At 37.6% G+C, this 18319-nt stretch overlaps 1 protein-coding gene across 2 annotated transcripts in view; it reads left to right on the plus strand.

Annotated features, from left to right (window-relative positions):
- Positions 1–568: 568 nt before the first annotated feature.
- LOC106954048 (poly(ADP-ribose) glycohydrolase-like) overlaps positions 569–18319 on the plus strand; it is a 27331-nt gene continuing 9580 nt past the window's right edge. Inside the window, exons 1-13 of one of the 2 annotated variants that reach the window (XM_015043279.1) lie at positions 620–662; positions 909–1025; positions 1116–1201; positions 1286–1971; positions 2315–2437; positions 2844–2912; positions 3287–3361; positions 8441–8533; positions 8860–9014; positions 13289–13368; positions 13449–13509; positions 13631–13706; positions 15246–15393. In XM_015043279.1, the coding sequence (XP_014898765.1) occupies positions 646–662; positions 909–1025; positions 1116–1201; positions 1286–1971; positions 2315–2437; positions 2844–2912; positions 3287–3361; positions 8441–8533; positions 8860–9014; positions 13289–13368; positions 13449–13509; positions 13631–13706; positions 15246–15393 (1786 nt within the window). In that variant the 5' untranslated portion in view covers positions 620–645. Of the gene's footprint in view, positions 1026–1115; positions 1202–1285; positions 1972–2314; positions 2438–2843; positions 2913–3286; positions 3362–8440; positions 8534–8859; positions 9015–13288; positions 13369–13448; positions 13510–13630; positions 13707–15245; positions 15394–18319 lie in introns of both variants that reach the window. The other variant, XM_015043280.1, reaches the window with a different exon arrangement.

Genomic DNA, 18319 nt, shown 5'->3' on the forward strand with positions numbered 1-18319 from the left:
ACTACTCTGTAACTAATATAGTAATTTATAGAAATTATATTGATATCTATATAGTGTCTACAGATACTATAGTGATATATATATTTTTTTAGCAAGTCAGTTGTTGATCTTATTATTGATCTTATGTAATAAAAAGCTTATGTATAAGATCAATAAAATAAGAATTTAAAATTATTGGTTTTTCATGCAAGTCTTAAAAACGCCAGAATTTGTGCATAACTTTATATTTTATTCAGCCTGGCAACATTATTCTTTTATATATCAGATCTGATAAGGTACTCAGCCCATTCATGTGCTGTATAACAAAATACTTTGTACTTCAGTAATTTATTGAATGGCTACTTTATACTTTTACTTGAGGAAAAATTACTACAATTACAAAGTAGTGATGCTGTTAACTTGAGTACGATAATTTTTGGCTACCCCCAGTTCCTGACATTTGAATAAACCCTTGAAATATTTCACTCTACGTAACCCATCATTGAGTTGTCCAACAATGAACAGCAGATGGCAGCAACACATCATTGATGCGCCTATCTGGGTCAACTCAAAGTAGAAGAAGAATAACTAGTTGTGACGTAAAGACGTTACATTAGGACGTGTTTTTTGTGTGACAACAAACAAACCAGCAACAGTATTTTCAATATGTTCTATGAACTAATGTGTGTATAAATGCTCAAGTACTGTAGTATCTAAAGTCGTGATATGTTTTTTTTATTTTCGGGAGAATTTTTTTCCGCTTCTTTTGGCTGCTAGCTGCAGTGAAAAAGCAGTTAGCATTGCAGCTAGTGCGTGAGCTATCATCATGATTTGATTGAATACAGAGGGGGAAGAAATTTTAAGTAACTGCTGCAGTATTAATCATGCCTCTTATGAATCTCCCGTCTTGTCTTTTTTTTGTAAGATAGTTTCTCATGCATGGCTTCGTGGCGTTTGCTAAAACTAGTTTCTCAGCTGAAAAAGCCACAGTTAATTTCAACTAAACCAAACAACACCGTGTATCTGGCGTCAGTTCAAGCTTTTTTGTGAGTACATTTCTAATTTCTTTTTTTTAAATTTAAACATTTCTCTGTTTCGCATCAAAATGTATTTGACGATGCCAAGCTGTGTTGCAGAATAAGTGCATTGACAGACTTCGAACCATCAAAGAGAACAAAAGTTGAGACAAAAAAACAAACAGCACTTACAACCTTTTACAAAGGTACTTTGCTCAGACAATATTTTTCTAATGTGTATAACAAACCCATTTTTGTTACAGCTTCTGTTTTTTTTTTTTCTCCCTTAGGCGTGTGTTCTTGTCATCACAGCAACGGAAATGAGACCATAAATAAAGAAAGCAAGGAAAACAAAGTAAAAACAAAAATGGATATGCGACCTAAAACTGGAGCAGGCGGTTTACGGGGCGTAAAAAGAAAAGGCTCCTTTCAAAACACCGGCCCGCAGAAGTTTAGAAATACACTTGAACAGTGGCTGGTAAAGCCCTCAACACGTTTAAGTGCAGAAGTGTGTCCAGGTGAAGAGCATGTGGAAAGGACGGGAAATGAGCTGAACCCATCAGCTGATTCTGCAAACGATGAAAATGCTGAGAAATCCTCAGTTTCTTCTATGGATGAAGGTACCCAAATACTAACACCACAAGAGTTTGACGAGGACTGTCCTTTACTGCCTGACACCAAGGACTCTGAGACAGAAGAACAACCAATGGAAGCGTGCTCTTCACACTCCAACGGCTTTACCACACAGAGAACTAAAATAACAGACTTTTTTGCAGGGAGCACGTCACAGAGTTTTGCTGTGAAAAATGGTGGGCGAAATAAATCTTCAGAGAGGAAAGATCCAGACAAAGAACGTACAGCTCCTGGAGTTACATGGTTGGGAACGCCAATCAGCAAGCTCAGGAGAATGCCGGAATGTGGTGGGAAGCTTCCACCACTGAAAGACGTTCCTGACCAACACACCGTGATGATAAGGGTTTGAGAACTCATTTCTTTTGTTATAAACAGGACAAAAAGAGCTTTATGAATGCTTTTTCGATTCCACAGCCTTTGAATACATAAAAAATAAATACAATTCTGCTGTAATAGTTTTGTAAAATGTAGGTTTCCTTGATAATAATTAAAAAGAAAAAAGTTAATTGTGATGATCAGAAATTCAGAAAAAAATATGCCAAAAACTTGCTGACTACAGAAAGTTTTTGGTCGATTGGCAAATCGAAAAGAGATTTAAACATATCCCAATCTGATCAGCAGTGTTTAAGAAACATGAATACTAACACACTAACACTTTTATTTTTTATTGCTTGTCCCACTGATAGACAGACCTCCTTAGAAACTGTAAAGTTCCTATTCCATATCCAGCTACATTTTTGGATACATGGGATGATGTCCATGTGAAGATGCCCTGCTCAAACGGGAATTTATTTCCAGTTGATGATGAGGTAAAACTGGAAGTGTTTCTCATGCTGCTCGTTTAATAACATAAAACATCACAGATGCAGACTTTGTATAAAAGTGTGGGGCTGAAATGTGGAAAATTTCTAATTTGCTTTTGTATGAAATTTTAGTTTTTTGTTCAAATAAAAATGTTGAGTTTGAGTCCTAGAGGCATTTAAAGCCTCATTATGCCTAGTTTTTGTTATAAAGATGCAATGTTTAATCATTTTTAAGTTGTCTAGATATTTTTTCTTACAAAGTCTAGATGTATACTAATTTTACTGGAATAAATATCAAAAAACCATGTAGAGTTATGTGCCTTATTAACCAGTAGAAGGCACAACAATGTCATCATTTGTTGCCAGCCTGAATTTACACCACTGAATGCTAATGCCATCTGTTTTTCCTCAGAAAAAGAGTCGGTGGGATCTGATCAACGAAACTTTGGACAAGAAATTCACAAATGTTTTTCAGTTGAAGGTAAGGGGTTGTACGTCTTTATCCCTTCATTCTGCATCACACAAAATATTTTCTTCTGGAGTTTTTGTTTTAAGATGTGTAAATCTGTCATGTGTTGTTTTGTGTTTATCCACTATTCAGTGTTTTTGCATTAGGTTTACAAATTAGTGACCTGGAACTTGTAAAAATGAGATCAGGTGTAACACGTGCGCACAACTGTAGTTGTTATTACCTGGTTACACCACAAGATGGCATTTCAGGTTAAGAAAAGGAAAAGAACAAAGCTTTATAACATGTAGTTGGAATTTCAATGGATTTTGAACACATAAATTGAACTTGCAATCAATATTTCGTTTGCTTAAAAAAAAGTTGAAATGCGTTTGGTTCTGTCACAGGAAGCGGTGCTGAATTATAGTGCCTCACACGCCAGAAAATGGGACTTCACAGCACTGGACTTGTACTGTAACAAGGTAAAGTGTAATTGTTAAAGCACTGTTGCAGTTTATTTCTTGTTAATTCTTCTGATTCCAAAGATGGAAAAGTAACATTTGTTTTGCTCAACAGAGATTTTACTCTGCATGCAAACACAGAAAAGTAGGAAACACAAGACACCGAAAGATTACTCTAATAGTAATGAACCGTCAAGTGTCCAACTACCCGTCTATATAGAAAAAAGATCAAATTAAATGTTTCTTGTCGATCTCTTTATTTTCACCAACATCAATAGAATTGCATGACCTCTGAGCTCTGGGAGAACATCATGACTGTCATATCGCTGAAGCTATTCTGCTAATGATTGTTTTCATTTCTTACCCGTTTGGGATTTGTTTGTAAGTATCATGGGTGTCTCTGGAAATGGTTCAGAATCTAAAGCTACTTAGATATATAACTTGAGGAAGACGGAAACGGTTTATATTCATAAAATAATCAATCAAAGTATATAATTGCCTCCACCTGCTGTCAAGAAAATGGGTTTCATTTTTGTTTGACTGTCAAAGTAAGAAATAAAACCTGTTAGTTTCCGCAAAACCACTTTTATGGCAACAATCAAATCACATTCTTGTGTTAGAAAGGCCCTGTCAATGTCCAGAACCAACTGCAAGGGGTTCAACTGAATTGAAAGTGAGTTACAATTGAAACTGTGTGGTCAGGTTTGAAAGAGACTCTCCATCGAGTCTAAGACCTGCAGCTGTACTTCTAGTGAAATATGATTGTAAGGTTAGGGTTTAAAGTCACAACGCAAGTATTTATTTTTACCAGCAAAGCTACATGAATCAAATCCAAAGGCAACGTTGTAGAGAAATGTATAAAGACTTTTGACCTAAGTTTAATAATTAACAATACCCAGGGGTGAAATTAAGGGGGTGCGGAGGGGTACTGCGTACCCCCAAAAGATTTAGCGGGGGTACGCAGTACCAAGAAAATGGAGCCGCTGTCTGCTGTAAAGAATCAGCGGGTGCACGCAGCCGTGAGTGCGTCCGCTGATTAGACATGACTGACTGGTTATTCTAACAAAGACCAGTCTAAAACAGTGGGTTTTAACCTTTTTTGAGGTACCAAAACCAACAGTTTCATATGCGCATTCACTGAACCCTTCTAATAAGTAAAATATCGCCTGCGCTGCTGGAAACTGTTGAGCGGAGGGTGGGGGAGGGGTACGTGCTCCTCCGCAGCACTGATTGGCTCAGCAATGTAACGTGAATCTCTCAGCAAGTGATGGCAAAGCGGGGCGTCATCACGACTTTACACAGTGTGTCTTTACCTCCGGCAGAGGCTCCGCCGAACCCCTGAGACCGACTCATCGAACCCCTGGGGTTTGATTGAACCCAGGTTAAGAACCACTGGTCTAAAACATGACTTAATAAGTTAATAAATAGATTTTTCCTCACTTCATATTGTTTCTGAACTGTTCGTGATATGCTAGACCTCAATTCTCCACTTTTTGCCCCCCTCGGAGTTCGAAGCTTTCGTCAACTGCCAGCCTTTAAAGGTACTCCGCTACAACATTGTTTGTTACAAAATATCCAAAGTAAAAGCAAAGAGAGATGAACTAATTGTATTTCATGTAATTAGGTTCAATTTCAACAACACATCGCAGCTTGAGAACACCGCTATGACCAGAGATTTCATTTAATTTAACATGAGAGTGCTTGCGCGTTTATCTCCAAAACACAGTGGTTGCCAAGGGGATTGGTGCGTTCGATTAAATAGACTGGGTCATTTTGCAAAGGTGGTGCACTAATACTAAAAACCTCCGCTTGCTTTGGGACAGGACGAACAATAAATCATTTACCATCTACAAACCTTTACATAAAAACCGCGAGAACAACTAAATTGTTAAAAATTTCAAACGAAATCGAAACTTGACCAGCATGCAGAGAAAAATAACGTCCTTATTCAAAAGAAAAGACAGGGAGACCGGAGCTGAGAAGATACCCGACAAAATAAAAAAACAAAAAAAACAGCTGATGAAGATTTTGAGCAATCTGAGAGTCAGGGTGAGGAGACGCCACGTCACGAAGATGATGTGGAAGCCGCTTCAGAACAAACAGGTCATGATGCTAGGCCTACTGATTATCCTTCTGCCTGGACACAGGAACAATATAACCAGTTTAAAATCAGAAATGAATGGTTATATGCTAGAAATGGAAAACTGGGATGCAGTCCATGCCATGACGTTCAAAATTTATATATATATGTAGAGAGAGAGAGATTTTTTTTTTTTTTTGTCATAGTACCCCCAAAAATTTAAAACTACTTTCACCCCTGACAATACCTAGTTGTTTTCTTCAAGTCAAAGATGTGCTTTATTATTCCCAGTAAAGCTTTGGCTCATTGCTCTTTGCTCAGAGTCGCCAGTGTCTTCGACAGTCGCTTTTGGAGGCCATCCGTCATCTGTCGTGCTCTGCGTCACCTTCCGTAAAGATTCAGAAGGTAGCTGAACGTGTGGATCATTAAAGAGAGAGGGACGTTCTGTTTGAGACGTTGTTGTGTTGCGATACAAGTGAAATAAGATTTCCCAAGTTTATTAGACTATTGCTGGAAATGCGTTATGTTTTAATAGCGTTTCAGACTCCAGGTGGAAAAAGTGACTGTTTTATGTCAGTATCCTACAAGTTTGAGCAGTAAATGATTTGAACAAAATGCAAAATTCGCGGAGCTTTGAGTAATAATTGAATCTTCAAACAAAAGGTCATTTTTACTAACTTGTCAGAAATGAAAATAGTTGACATTAAATAACAGGCAGTAGCTCGATCCAGTCGGCTTCTGTTGAATAATTTGTGTCAAAAATAATGTTACAAAGGATATTCCATCAAAGTGAACGCCTGCGCTGAAAGAGGCCGTAGCCACAGGCTTAGTTTTAATGCTGAGATCTGATTTAGCTGTGATGTCGAACCAGAACGATGGATAAAGGAACGGTGGGGCTGCATGGAAGCACTGAGGTCTTTCTGCGTGGAGGTTGCATGTTCTCCCCGGATACTCTGCCTTTTTCCCACAGTCATAAAACATGACTGTTAGGTTAATTGCTCTCTCCAGAATCCAAATTGCTTTTAAGTATGTGTGTGTGTGTGTGTGTGTGTGTGTGTACACTAGATGCTTCCCATGTGTGTTTTTTGCACTGTGATGGACTGGTGATCTGTCTCTACCCTGCCTTTCACCCAATGAAGGCTAGAAATGGGCACCAGCTCCCCTGTGTCCTTACAAGGATAAGCAGGCATAGACAATGGATGGGTAAAAGAATGGTCTAAGATGGAATTTAGGTGGAACTCGTATAGATGGCAAATATTTTATATATTTTTTTTATTCTTATTAAATTAAGGGAGAAATAAATGATTATTCTTAAGACTATTAAGTTGCAGTAAATACATTAAATTGTTTGAATTAGGTCTGGAAAATTGTGGTTTGGCACTAAATTTATTACATCGCTGCTTATAACTTCATTTATGGATCTTAATATTTCACGTTTTACACTTTTTTTTTCAAGAAAAATAAAAAATAATATTGCTTGTGCAGCAAATTTGACTTTCAATTGTCAAACAGAAAATTGATTCTGTTACATTATGTAATATTTTTTAGCACAGTTTCAAAAATAATTTAAAACAGCCAATGAGGTATGACGTTTTGATTATAAAGTTTCATTTTCAGAGTGAAATAACAATAGCACTTTTGTACAATGCATCTGTTTCCTCAGATTGTTATAGCTCAAGCTCTTGTGTCGGACTGAGGCAGAATGTTTTCTGGTGTCAGAGCAAAAATGCACATGAATGGCATGGAGTGACGGGTCGGGCGTCCTCATCGAATATTCATCTCAGCTCGTATTCCTTATGAATAACGGAATAGCCGTTGATGGACAGCCTCAGTTTTGTTGAGTTCAGTTCATTTCTCTCTCTGCTGCCCAACAAATACTCTATGCATGCTTATGAGCACAAAGGGGTTCATTTTTACTTAGTCACCTGTTTACTGACTGCTTACTTGGTTAGACCAGAAGAACTGAATTATATTTTTGTAGCTGTTGTTTCTGTCAAATTCCCTCCTGCTTAGTTTAAATGTAACATTACCAACAATGTCAACACAGAAAGAAAAGCAGATACACTTCTGCTTTTTATGAAAAAAGACACACTTTTCTTACTTCACAATTATGCCTTATTTTGTGGTGTTTATCTCTTTAAATCCCAATGTATTGCATGTTTTATAATGTGACAAAATGTGAAAAATTGAAACATGGGTACTTTTGCAAAGCACTGTACGTTCTGTTAGATTTCCTCTATCATCTGGTATTGTGTGCGGTGCTAGTCTTAAGTCGTACTGACAGTTAAGTCAGCTCATGTGAGTCTCTGTCTGCTGCTGATTTACACAGCTTGCCTAATATTACCTCAGCTATATCTACTATCCCCATCGTGTCAACTGCCGTCATTTATTACACCCAGAGGAGCAGTTTATGATGTCAGCCTGGTCATTACTTACAGCAGTGTTTAGCCGAGCTTCCATTGCCATAATATAAATGTTCCAAGCTAAATCACAAGCCGGGGCTTCTTGTTCTGGGCACACAGAACCCCTTTTTATTTCAAACCCTTGGCCATTTGCATCTCTTCCTGGAAGATTGTTTAATGAGTTTGCTTGGCTGTGCAACTTTGATGAAATTGCGTCGTGATTGATAATTCTGACATTTTGGTGCCACTGCCGGGCTAATGCAAGTAATATATAAAAAATGTGTTCTATGAATGACGAGCATTATGAATTTTTGGATTGCTACTTTAATGTGTCTTTTGACAGTATGACACCACGTTTTCACATTATATACATTAAAAAATATATTCCATTCATGTCCTCCCATCTTTGTGCTACATCAATAATATTTCAATGTTTTTTTTTCTTTTCTTTCTGACCAGTATCTTTTGTTTGTTTGTTTTACTGCTTCATAATTTAAACAAGTGTCAGACAAGTGTGTTTAATATGTCTTCAACTAATCAGCCTGAATGAGTAATAGAGAGGCAGCTGAAGTTTATGGCAAAACAACAAGCATAAACAGATCTCCTGCTCTCTCCAAGGTCCTGGAGCGTGATGCTGTGGAACATCTGTTTGACTCTCTGCTGCCAGACATGGTGCAATTAGCGCTGAGAGCATCTGAGCTCTGCACCAAGGTAACACCAGTAACTACCCATTGCATTGACTGGCTGGTTTTGGTGAATTGTTGCAGCAGATTGATCCCAAAGGTGCCCAGATGATAAAGCATCTTGTCTAGTTGTTGTGAAAGGGGGTGAGGACCTATGATGTATTTCTTTAAAGAAACTGTAACGTAGCACATCTGTATCAAAGCCACATATGCATTCTTTTTTTTTTAGTGAATCAATAAAAATGCATTCAGAGTTTACACATTATTACATTCATGCAGATTGCTTCCTTTAACGAGTTGGCATAGCACAAATGATTTTATCCTTCTTCAGTTGTCCCTCTGTTTGTCCTCTAGCCTATCCCCCTCCTGAAAAGAGGCATGAGCCACTCCATCACCATGTCTCAGGAGCAGGTGGCATGTCTGCTCGCAAACGCCTTCTTTTGTACCTTCCCCAGAAGAAACTCCAGAAAGACTGAGTACTGCAACTACCCAGATATCAACTTTTTCAGGTATTGTGTGTGTGGGTGATGTTCTGCTTTGTTTAATAGACAATTGGTTAACCATAAACCTTTTCTGGCACAAGCACATGTTTTCGTTCTAACATGGTATAATGTTGGAATAACTTGCTCATCAAAAATCATCCGAAGACATTCATAAAGCTGGAATGTATTCATCAGTTTTTTTCATTTAAACCACAAGCTTCATTGAATTTTTAAGAATTTAAGTGACATACATTGAAGCCAACACAACAAAAATGTGGCTTTCATTTATGTTTATTCCCCTTAACTCTGATACGTCTGAATAAAATCCAGTTCTAGTAGTTGTATTTACACCTCACCATTGCAAGTTTTCGCACTTTATCTGGCCAATTCTGTTTTGAGCTCTGTTTCTTCATTGTTTGATTTTACTCTACAACATCTGATTCAGGAAAATGTTTCCTTAGATTTAGTAAAAGGATTGCATCTGTGAAAATCTTCTGTATTTCTTTCTCCTTACAAACCGTCGCTACAAATCCCATCAGTTAGGGTGTAATGTTAAAATCTGGCTACAGATCTCTTGCTTAGTCATGTTGCCAATATCTGTTGGAATCACAATGTGATTATCTAAATGGAAGAGGAAATTAGATTAAAAACGACTCAGATGGCTGCTTTTAATCTACATCAAACATGTTTCGTGGAAACATGTTTGTTTTCTTGAAACGTTTGTTTCCACGGAACATCAAACATGTTCCGTGGAAACATGTTTGTTTTCTTGAAACGTTTGTTTCCACGGAACATCAAACATGTTCCTTGGAAACAAACATGTTCCTTGGAAACAAACATGTTTTCGTACACAAAGTCGAAACATTGTGTAATGCCGAAACATTACACAAAAGTCTTCAAAGAAGAAACTATTGACCATGTAAGTGTTGTCTGGCAGGAGGTAGGATCTAAAGCTAAGAAACCTGCACCACACCCAGGAATTTAAAAGCTCTCTGTGGCTAATTCAGTTTTCTTGTATTCACCACAGTGGCAGCTCGTGAAAAAACAAGATTTCCTAGAAAAAATGTTAATCACTTCACATTATGTCTGCTCTGCTTCTGACCCATATTGCCACACTGATGTGAAAAAAACTGACTTGCCCACTCAGTCATTTGGCTCAGACACTGAGAAAAATAGGCCATTGCTCCAGCTAATAATCCTGAGTAGACATGCAGTGGGAATGTTGGGTTAATTAATAACATGAGCCTGTATTTTGCACAGAGTGAGGCCATCTTTTGGAATTGTGTCTTGGACTTTGCTATATTCAGTTTCTTCTGCTTTGGATTGTTCTTTATCCAAAGCCTTGATTTCAGTTGTTTCATAATTCAGAGGCAAAAAGTGTTTTTAACTGCGAGAGTGACCGTCCTCTTCATCTACCTGGATTAGAAAAGTTCATCTATTGTTTCTGCGTAGAGGATCTTTGGGAAAGTAAGAGTGCTCACTCCAACCTTTAGCTAAGTCACTGAGTGTCTGCACGTTGTTTTTTTTGAAAGGGATTTATGGTCAATAATAAAATCCATTTACAATGTTTACCAGTCGTGATTTGCTGCTGTGCGTTTGTAGAATAACGTTTCTGCTTTAAAAACAAAGAATAGGGCTGATTTTGATGTATGTATATATTATACTTGGAAATTTGTTTCAGTTTTCATGCTCTAAAATATGATGCTGTTTACTGCTCAGTATTTTTAAAGCAAATTCACTTTGTCTCAGTAACATGGTTTTGGAGAGACGGCAGTCACTCCAAACTAGAAACTCGGGTGGGAATATTTTTCTGTATCCATGCTTTAGTTTAAATATCCTCATTGGATCCTATTTAATTCAGTTCTGTTAAGTTTCTTTTTTTTAGCACCATTCGTAATAAATATTGTCTCAAAGCACATCATAAAGCATCTAATCTGTATGCAAATGCATAGTGTATTCAGTACAATCATATTGACAGATTGGAAGTCATGTATTGACCTGAGTGTTCCAATTTGATTTTGGCTATTAAACAATCAACTCAGATTCAGTTTATTATTCAAATTTGTACCTAAGAAAACCCAGCCGATTATATCGAGCCACTGACTTTGCAGCAATTAATCTTCCCGAATGAGCATGTAGCAGTATATGAAGTCTTTAAGTTTGCAGCAATCCCTTATACTAAGAATTTGTTTTCCTTTCTGGAAAGCTTGATCATCTGCTCCCACATGTAAACATCTTTTCTTTTTTTTTTTTCTTGGCATGTTTACGCCACATAGCAGATGTGTAGAAATTGGCAAAAAGTCTTGCAAAAAAAAAGAAAAAAATAATTAATGGTAACTGAAATGAAGATACAGTCTCACCATCTGCTGCAAAGGATGCTTTTAGTTATCTACCACCTTACATATTAAAAGTATTCAGTGTGTGTTCTTGTTGTCAAAGAATATTGACTTGTAAAAATGATGCTAAAACCAAATGTGATATTAAATGTAGTCACCTATGTTGTTTTGTTCACAGCTATGGTCCCTAGCAAAGGTATTCCAATGGCCAATTGTTTTGTTTGGCCACTTATATTTATTCCTTATATATTTCCAAACCTAGATAATTTTTATTTATAATTTAAGTAATAGATGCACACAAAATGATGCAAGACTCATAAAATTGTTTAAACATAAAATCATGAAGTATGATGTGCATTTGTATATTCCCATCACATAAAATCAAGTGCAAACAATGCCATTTACACACCACCTACATTTAAACCCAACATTATTTCTAACCTTGGCAGATTTAGATGTAAAATAGTTTTCATTAAACCAAGAACTTTGTTTTTTGATAGGAAATGACAATTTTAATATTAGCCGTCATGCTACCACTGTACTAGGATCAAACTCAGCACTCCGGCTGGACCACCTAAGAATATTATTGCATTTAGACAGAATTTGCATGTTTTTAAAATTAAAATATGACTTTAATCCTAAATCGATGACTAATATAGGTCAATTCTCTATTTCTATAAGACTATATTACAGTTTGTTACTAAAAGGCTGCCTTCGCTGGTGGCAGACTCATGTCCAGTACATTTTTCTGAGAGCTACAAGAGGCAGGATTGTTTCTTGAGGCCACTTGGACTAAAAAAAGACAGATGAAAGCAGAAACTGGCTTTACTGAACGAGTTTTCCAGTCCCTGAAGGGCTCTTAGTGCAGCAGGCTTTTGTCGTTGCTTCATTTTCATTCCATAAAATTTCCTTTTCTTTTTTTTTTTTTTATTGTCGCATCTGTGTGCTTCTTTTAGACTCGTATTAAGAAGGATATTGTGAGTTTAGTGTTCAAAGTGCACTTGTATATCCAGCGCATCTCGCTGCCAGCGGTTTTATATATGTGTTAAGACCTTTTTTTCCTCCTGAGGACACTGTTGCTTTAAAGGGACACAGCGTTTCCTAATGTATCCCTGGAGACAGAGAGATCCCTGATCCCCTTTTTCTTTTCTTTTTTTTTTATGTGCGAGTGCGGGGACAGTGCAGGAGTGTTGCGCTGTGATGGACAGCCTGGGGCAACTTTCTCGTAACAGCAAAGGAGCTCCTCCATAATCGGCTAGCGACTGAAAAGGAGGCTGAGTGAGAGATGAACTAATTCATATCAAAAGTTAAAGCATGACTGAACTCACGGGGCTAAAATGGGGGTCATCCATCTCTTCAGCAATGATTCTGCAAATGAACAGTTTTTGGTCGTCTCGACTTTAGTCAGTTGGTGGTAAGATGGCATGTCATGGCCAACTTCTTTAAAGATTGAGCTTTCTTCCTTTGGAAGAAAATGTAATCGTATACACTGACACAGCACATTATTTGGGTATAACTGTTTAAGTAGTTGTTTGCTCAAACTCATTTTGACATCTGGCTTTGGAGAACACCATTTGCAGAAGTTCAAACTGAGCATTAGAATGGGGAAGAAAGAGGCTTTAAGTGACTGAATGTAGCGTACTTGGTGGTGTCAGACAACTGGAGATCTGCTGGAATATTTGCCCACAACCATCTCTGAGGTTTACACAGAATGGTCTGAAATGAGAAAATAACCTGTGACCAACAGTAATGCAGACTAAAAAAAACCTTGTTGCTACCACAGTAGAATGGGCAGACTGGTTTAAGATGATAGAAAGGCTGAGGATTGCTGAAGCCTTGAAGCAGAAGGGCTAGCCCAGCCGAAGACGACTTCAGAAGATTACTTGTGTGACATACAGATTGTAAAATTTAGCTAGGTAAATGTTTTTTGAAAAATATCACTCGGTATCTTTTTTTTCCTTTCAGGCTGTTTGAAGGCTCATCCTCCAGAAAGATTGAGAAGCTGAAAACCTTGATGTGTTATTTTAAAAGTGTCACTGAACAGAGTAGGTGATTAGATTTACTGCTTTTTGATTAAATTGAACTGTTGCAGAGAAAGCTAAGCAATCATTCTTGTGTTCTTCAGAACCTACTGGACTTGTGACATTCAGCCGTCAGAGACTGGATAAACCTCCCGACTGGACAAGGTTTGCTGGGGTTTTTTTGTTTTTGTTCTTTAGATTTATTTTTTTTAGAATAGTATAAGGAGCACCAAAGACACAGGAGCTCACTAAAAGTGGAACATGGAAAACAATGTTTGCATTTCAGCTCGCCGACTTTGCTCACAAGACTCCACATTACGTGTGAAGGGACCATAGAGGACGATGGCTATGGGATGCTTCAGGTAAGACCTCTATTCAGGGTTTGTACAGGTGCTTGAAATCCTTGAAAATGCTTGAATTTCAAATGGGTGTTAGGGGAGATCTCAGTTTCTGTATGAAGTTCTTGAAAGCACCTGGGATTCAAACTGCACGGTTTTGTAATAAAAGGTAATCTAATGTTTGATTAAACGTCTAAAATGGGAAGCCAAATATTTTCATACACCCAATAAGAAGACACAAATTTTGATTTTTTTGTTTTTGTTTAATTTGTGTGTTGTTTTCAGGCCAGTCAGGTCTATAGGTTGTCTGAGAGAGAACTTTTCAAAACATAAAATTTTGTTATATTTTAGTCTAACTTGTCCCTGCTGCAGAATGTAGAGTACAATCACAAAACATTATCAATAACAGTAATAAATACATTAGTGAATTTGTGTTTTTTTGTTTGTTTTGTTTTTTTTTTATCTCCAAAGTATATGTTGAAAATGTTTGAAAAGTCCTTGAATTTTGCTGTGGAAAAAGCGTCTGAGCCCCGTCTGTTGGAATTGTACACCAGTTAAAACATGTTACAGTCTGATTTAGATTTATTTACATTTTTCAGCAACTTAAATGTACCAGGAGCTGTTTCTCCTCTGTAGTAGTCATTCACTATACCACCACATTTTCAAGTCTGTCACCCAGAATGCTTAGCAGTGCAAAATAAGCCCCTCTAAGGGAGCTGCGCACACGTCAGAGGGAGTTTGGGCTGGGACTGGGGTCGAGGCCTCTGGGCCTCCTCGGCTCTCTGTGTTGGTCGAGCGTCCCGAACACCGTCAGCGCTGCCCCCTCCGACTTTCACCTTTTGTTTGCCACGGGCTGACAGTTGATGTGCGCTCACGACCAGCTCCGGGGCTCGCAGTAAGCTGCGATTGATGGATGCTCTGCAAGGGTGGGGTTGGGGGTTGAGGTCCTGACAGCTTGTCAAGGCAGACTCTGGAGTCTGGCTTGTTGTCCCAATGTTGAGTGACCACAATGGAGAGATCTGCCCTCACACAGCTGCTCAACTTTTTTTTTTTTTTTCATAACGTTTTTATGCGGCTGTGATGGGTTCAGTCTGGGCCAACTGTGGGTCACTGAGTAAAAACCGTCAGCCCTGAAAATGTACAATTTCAAATGAACTGAAATAATTTAAGCATAATTTAAACAGAAAGCATAATTTTTGCAGTTTATTTCCTTAAATAAATCTCTTAATTTGATATTTGCTACTGGCGGCTGCAGAACTCAATGCAGCTGTGAGGGAGAGCTCAAAGCTCATTTTGGCTTTGTGGACAGATTGCCTGAGTAATGCCACCACCTCAGGCTAACCTCCCCAATAAACCTGTCATGGATTCTGTCAAAAATAAAACAGAAAGGGCAAATACAATTTCATGACATGTTTTGCTTCCAAAGTTTGAGAAGCTGTTCTTGTCTAAGCTCGTTTTCTTTTTTTTCTTGCAAAAATCTGACTGATTAGAAAATGAGCAGGGTCAGCAGGAGCTTGGATGTTTTTTTTCTCTATCTTTCATGGCTTTTGCCTTATCGTCCAGGTGGATTTTGCCAACAAGTTTGTCGGAGGAGGAGTTATTGGTGCTGGTCTTGTCCAAGAAGAAATTCGGTTCCTCATAAACCCGGAGCTCATCGTGTCACGTCTCTTCACAGAGGCCCTCGATGATGATGAGTGTCTCATTATCACAGGTAATTTTAAATGCCTCATTTTTAGGCATTTATTTCTCTACTTCTATAATCTAATTGAGTTGGTTGGGAGATTTTGAACCCATTGTTTTCGTTTTTCTGCACTGGAGTTTTGATCTATTCTTCTCTGAATACATGCAGATGCAAAAATGCCCATTATGTCCAGCAAATTTGATTAAGTAGATTATCAAAAAATGAGGCAGATTTCACAGGAGAGGAGAATGAATTCAAGCTTGAGGTCCTTTTCTGTAAACTCAGCATCGCAATTGTATTTTTGTCTTTTCCTTAACTAGCTCCAGCTTTCAACAGGCAGTATTTCTTCTGCACCATCTACTACATGATGCAAACAGTCCTTGCAAACATCTTTGGGAATGATAAACTATTTGCTTTGCCTACAATTTCCACTGATATAGAAACTATTGGTGGACTTTGTGTACTCATTAAAATGCCTGCAAACAGTGTCTGTGATTAGATATGTTATTTGTTCCTCAGAGTTCTTTTAAAAGCAGATATTTATTTGCATCTGGCCTCTTAAAGACAAGGATACCTGCAAATACACTCGTGAATTCGCCCTAGCCATTTGTGCTTCAATCTTCATACACTCTAACTGATGTTTACATCTTCAATTTACCCCATTCTGGGTCAGCTTGAAGATGTTTATGGCTTTGCTGTCTTTGTCTGTCGGTCCTTGTCACACGTTTCTTTTTGATTGGCTTCGAGAGGCAGTTGGAAGATGGAGAGTTGGTGGACTTGATTGCACTGTTGAAGACTTTTTCTTAAATAATTCCTAGTACTTCACAATTGGATGTTTGCAACAAACACAGCTGTCAGGAACCTGTGTAAACCCAATAACAAGACGGCAGACATGAGGGTTCCCTCTGCAGGAGGCTGATGGCGCCTGTCCTGTTTTCCACTTCTTTTTGTTTTGTGGAAATGTTTGCAGGAGCTTGATTGGGTTTAAAGAGGACAATCAGTGTAATCTAGTAACGGCTAGTAAAAAAAAAAAAAAAAAAATGTACGCCTTGTATTTTGGTATAATTTACATCTATCTTGTACAGCTGGATTAAAAAAATATCTTTAACAAAGGTTTGGATTTTACTGATTAACATGATGGTAATCTCATGTTTAGTTTTGTTTTTCAAGGACAGTAAAGTTTATTCAACTGTGGTGTTTCTTTTCGTCACTTTCTGACATGAGCAGTGATTGTCAGTCTGCATCGCCAAGAAACAACCATTCTACTTACATCTGGCTTTTGTTGTAAAATTTTTTTCTAAATATGGCTTTCATTATACACTGTATCAGAACTGTAGACTAAAATAGCAAGTGAGGCATCACATTCTTTGTCTTTGCCATCTCCAGACATGCCGCATCTTCCCGTTTGGCCGAGTCACCTTCAGACTTCGTGCCTGCCTTTGCTCCCATTGCTCCACTTAACTTTATTACTCCAGCACAGAATTAATTAGAGCTGGAAGACCTGCCCAAGACCTGCTCCTCTAATGGACTCTTCCATTCCATCATCTTTATTAAACTCAGCCAATATCTCTTGTTCCCATTGTAAAACTCCAAGCCTTGGATGCATCGTGGCCCACTGTGGTAAATCATATTATTCTGCAAGAGGTCTTGGCATGCAGCAACACAGACTAATGGGTTGTAGCTCTGCACTGAAATTTGCAAAAGTGCTCTGGCTAATTGAATTTTCCTTGATTGGTAGATATCTGGCTGCCATTGGGACGGTCAACGGTATAAATAGTATCAGGGAGAAGTCACATGGTTGGTTTAAAGACGATGCTGACAAGGAGATGCTTTAAATCAGTAAGCAGGAAGCAGTGGCATGGAGATTGTATTTCTTTTTCTATCTGGAAGGTGGAAACCAGTAAAACTAGTGGCAGCTTGCTTGTGTCTATGCAGTGTTTCCCATCTCCACTTATCCACACTATTCTGATAGCATAATTTGTGATTTCTGTTGTTGCTTTTATGTTCACAAAAACAAAATGTTTCCTTTTTATTCCTTTGTCATTAAGAAAGACATTGATATGAGTTAATTAAAGATAAAAAAAAGTTCACTCCTCCCAGCTTTGAATTAACACGGCAATGAGATGCACTTCTGACCTTTCACTGCCCGGTCCAGCACAAATGTGAGACTTTCTTGCTTGGATATATTTGCACATGAATAAAATGACCTTTAATACTTTATTTTGACCTGCTTTTTGTTGTTACTTATGAAATCATTCTAATAGTTGGTTTTCTCTAAATGCGGTCTTTATAAGCTTCCCTCCACAAATACCTTTTAAAGAACATTTTGCTCACAAAAAATGAGAAGAAGAATTAATTTTGTTCCTGAACTATTATCTGTTCAAGTGCAAAAATGTCAGGGATCATTAAAATGTCATGTTCTTGAACAGCAAACAGATGTCTCTCCAGTTTTATGACTGAGATATTATTCCATTGTTGAGATTTCTAAGTTCTGATTTAAACAGAACATTTGGAAGTAGTAATTTAAAGTAATTTCTTCCTGTTTAATAACTGTGCTTTATTCCTACAATATAAAATTTAATTGCACAGTCACAATATGCATTTAATCAAAGTTAACCTTTAAAGAGTGTTTATTATGTCGGAGAAGTTATTCTGCGTTTGTTTCCTATGTTTGTTTTTTTTTTAATTGTTTATTATGTTTATAAGGGGATTTTGAATTATATTGGCCATTACTTTAAAAGAAACATGATGATGATGCCAACTGGAGTTCAGAGCTCTTTCATATGCGTCTCGTTTTAATTGCTTTTAGTAGGACGAGGTTTTTTGCTTGTTTTTGTTACAGCCAGTACATCTTTTTTCTGTTTAATTTTTTTTTTTGGGGGGGGGGGGTGTGTGTTTATTTCTTTTGTCGTAAATATTCAATTTTTGCAGGATTTTCTACAAAAAATTAATTATT

The sequence above is a fragment of the Poecilia latipinna genome, unplaced genomic scaffold (genome assembly GCF_001443285.1).
Source record: "Poecilia latipinna isolate Pla-1442-1.1 unplaced genomic scaffold, P_latipinna-1.0 Scaffold623, whole genome shotgun sequence".
NCBI classification, from domain to species: domain Eukaryota; kingdom Metazoa; phylum Chordata; class Actinopteri; order Cyprinodontiformes; family Poeciliidae; genus Poecilia; species Poecilia latipinna.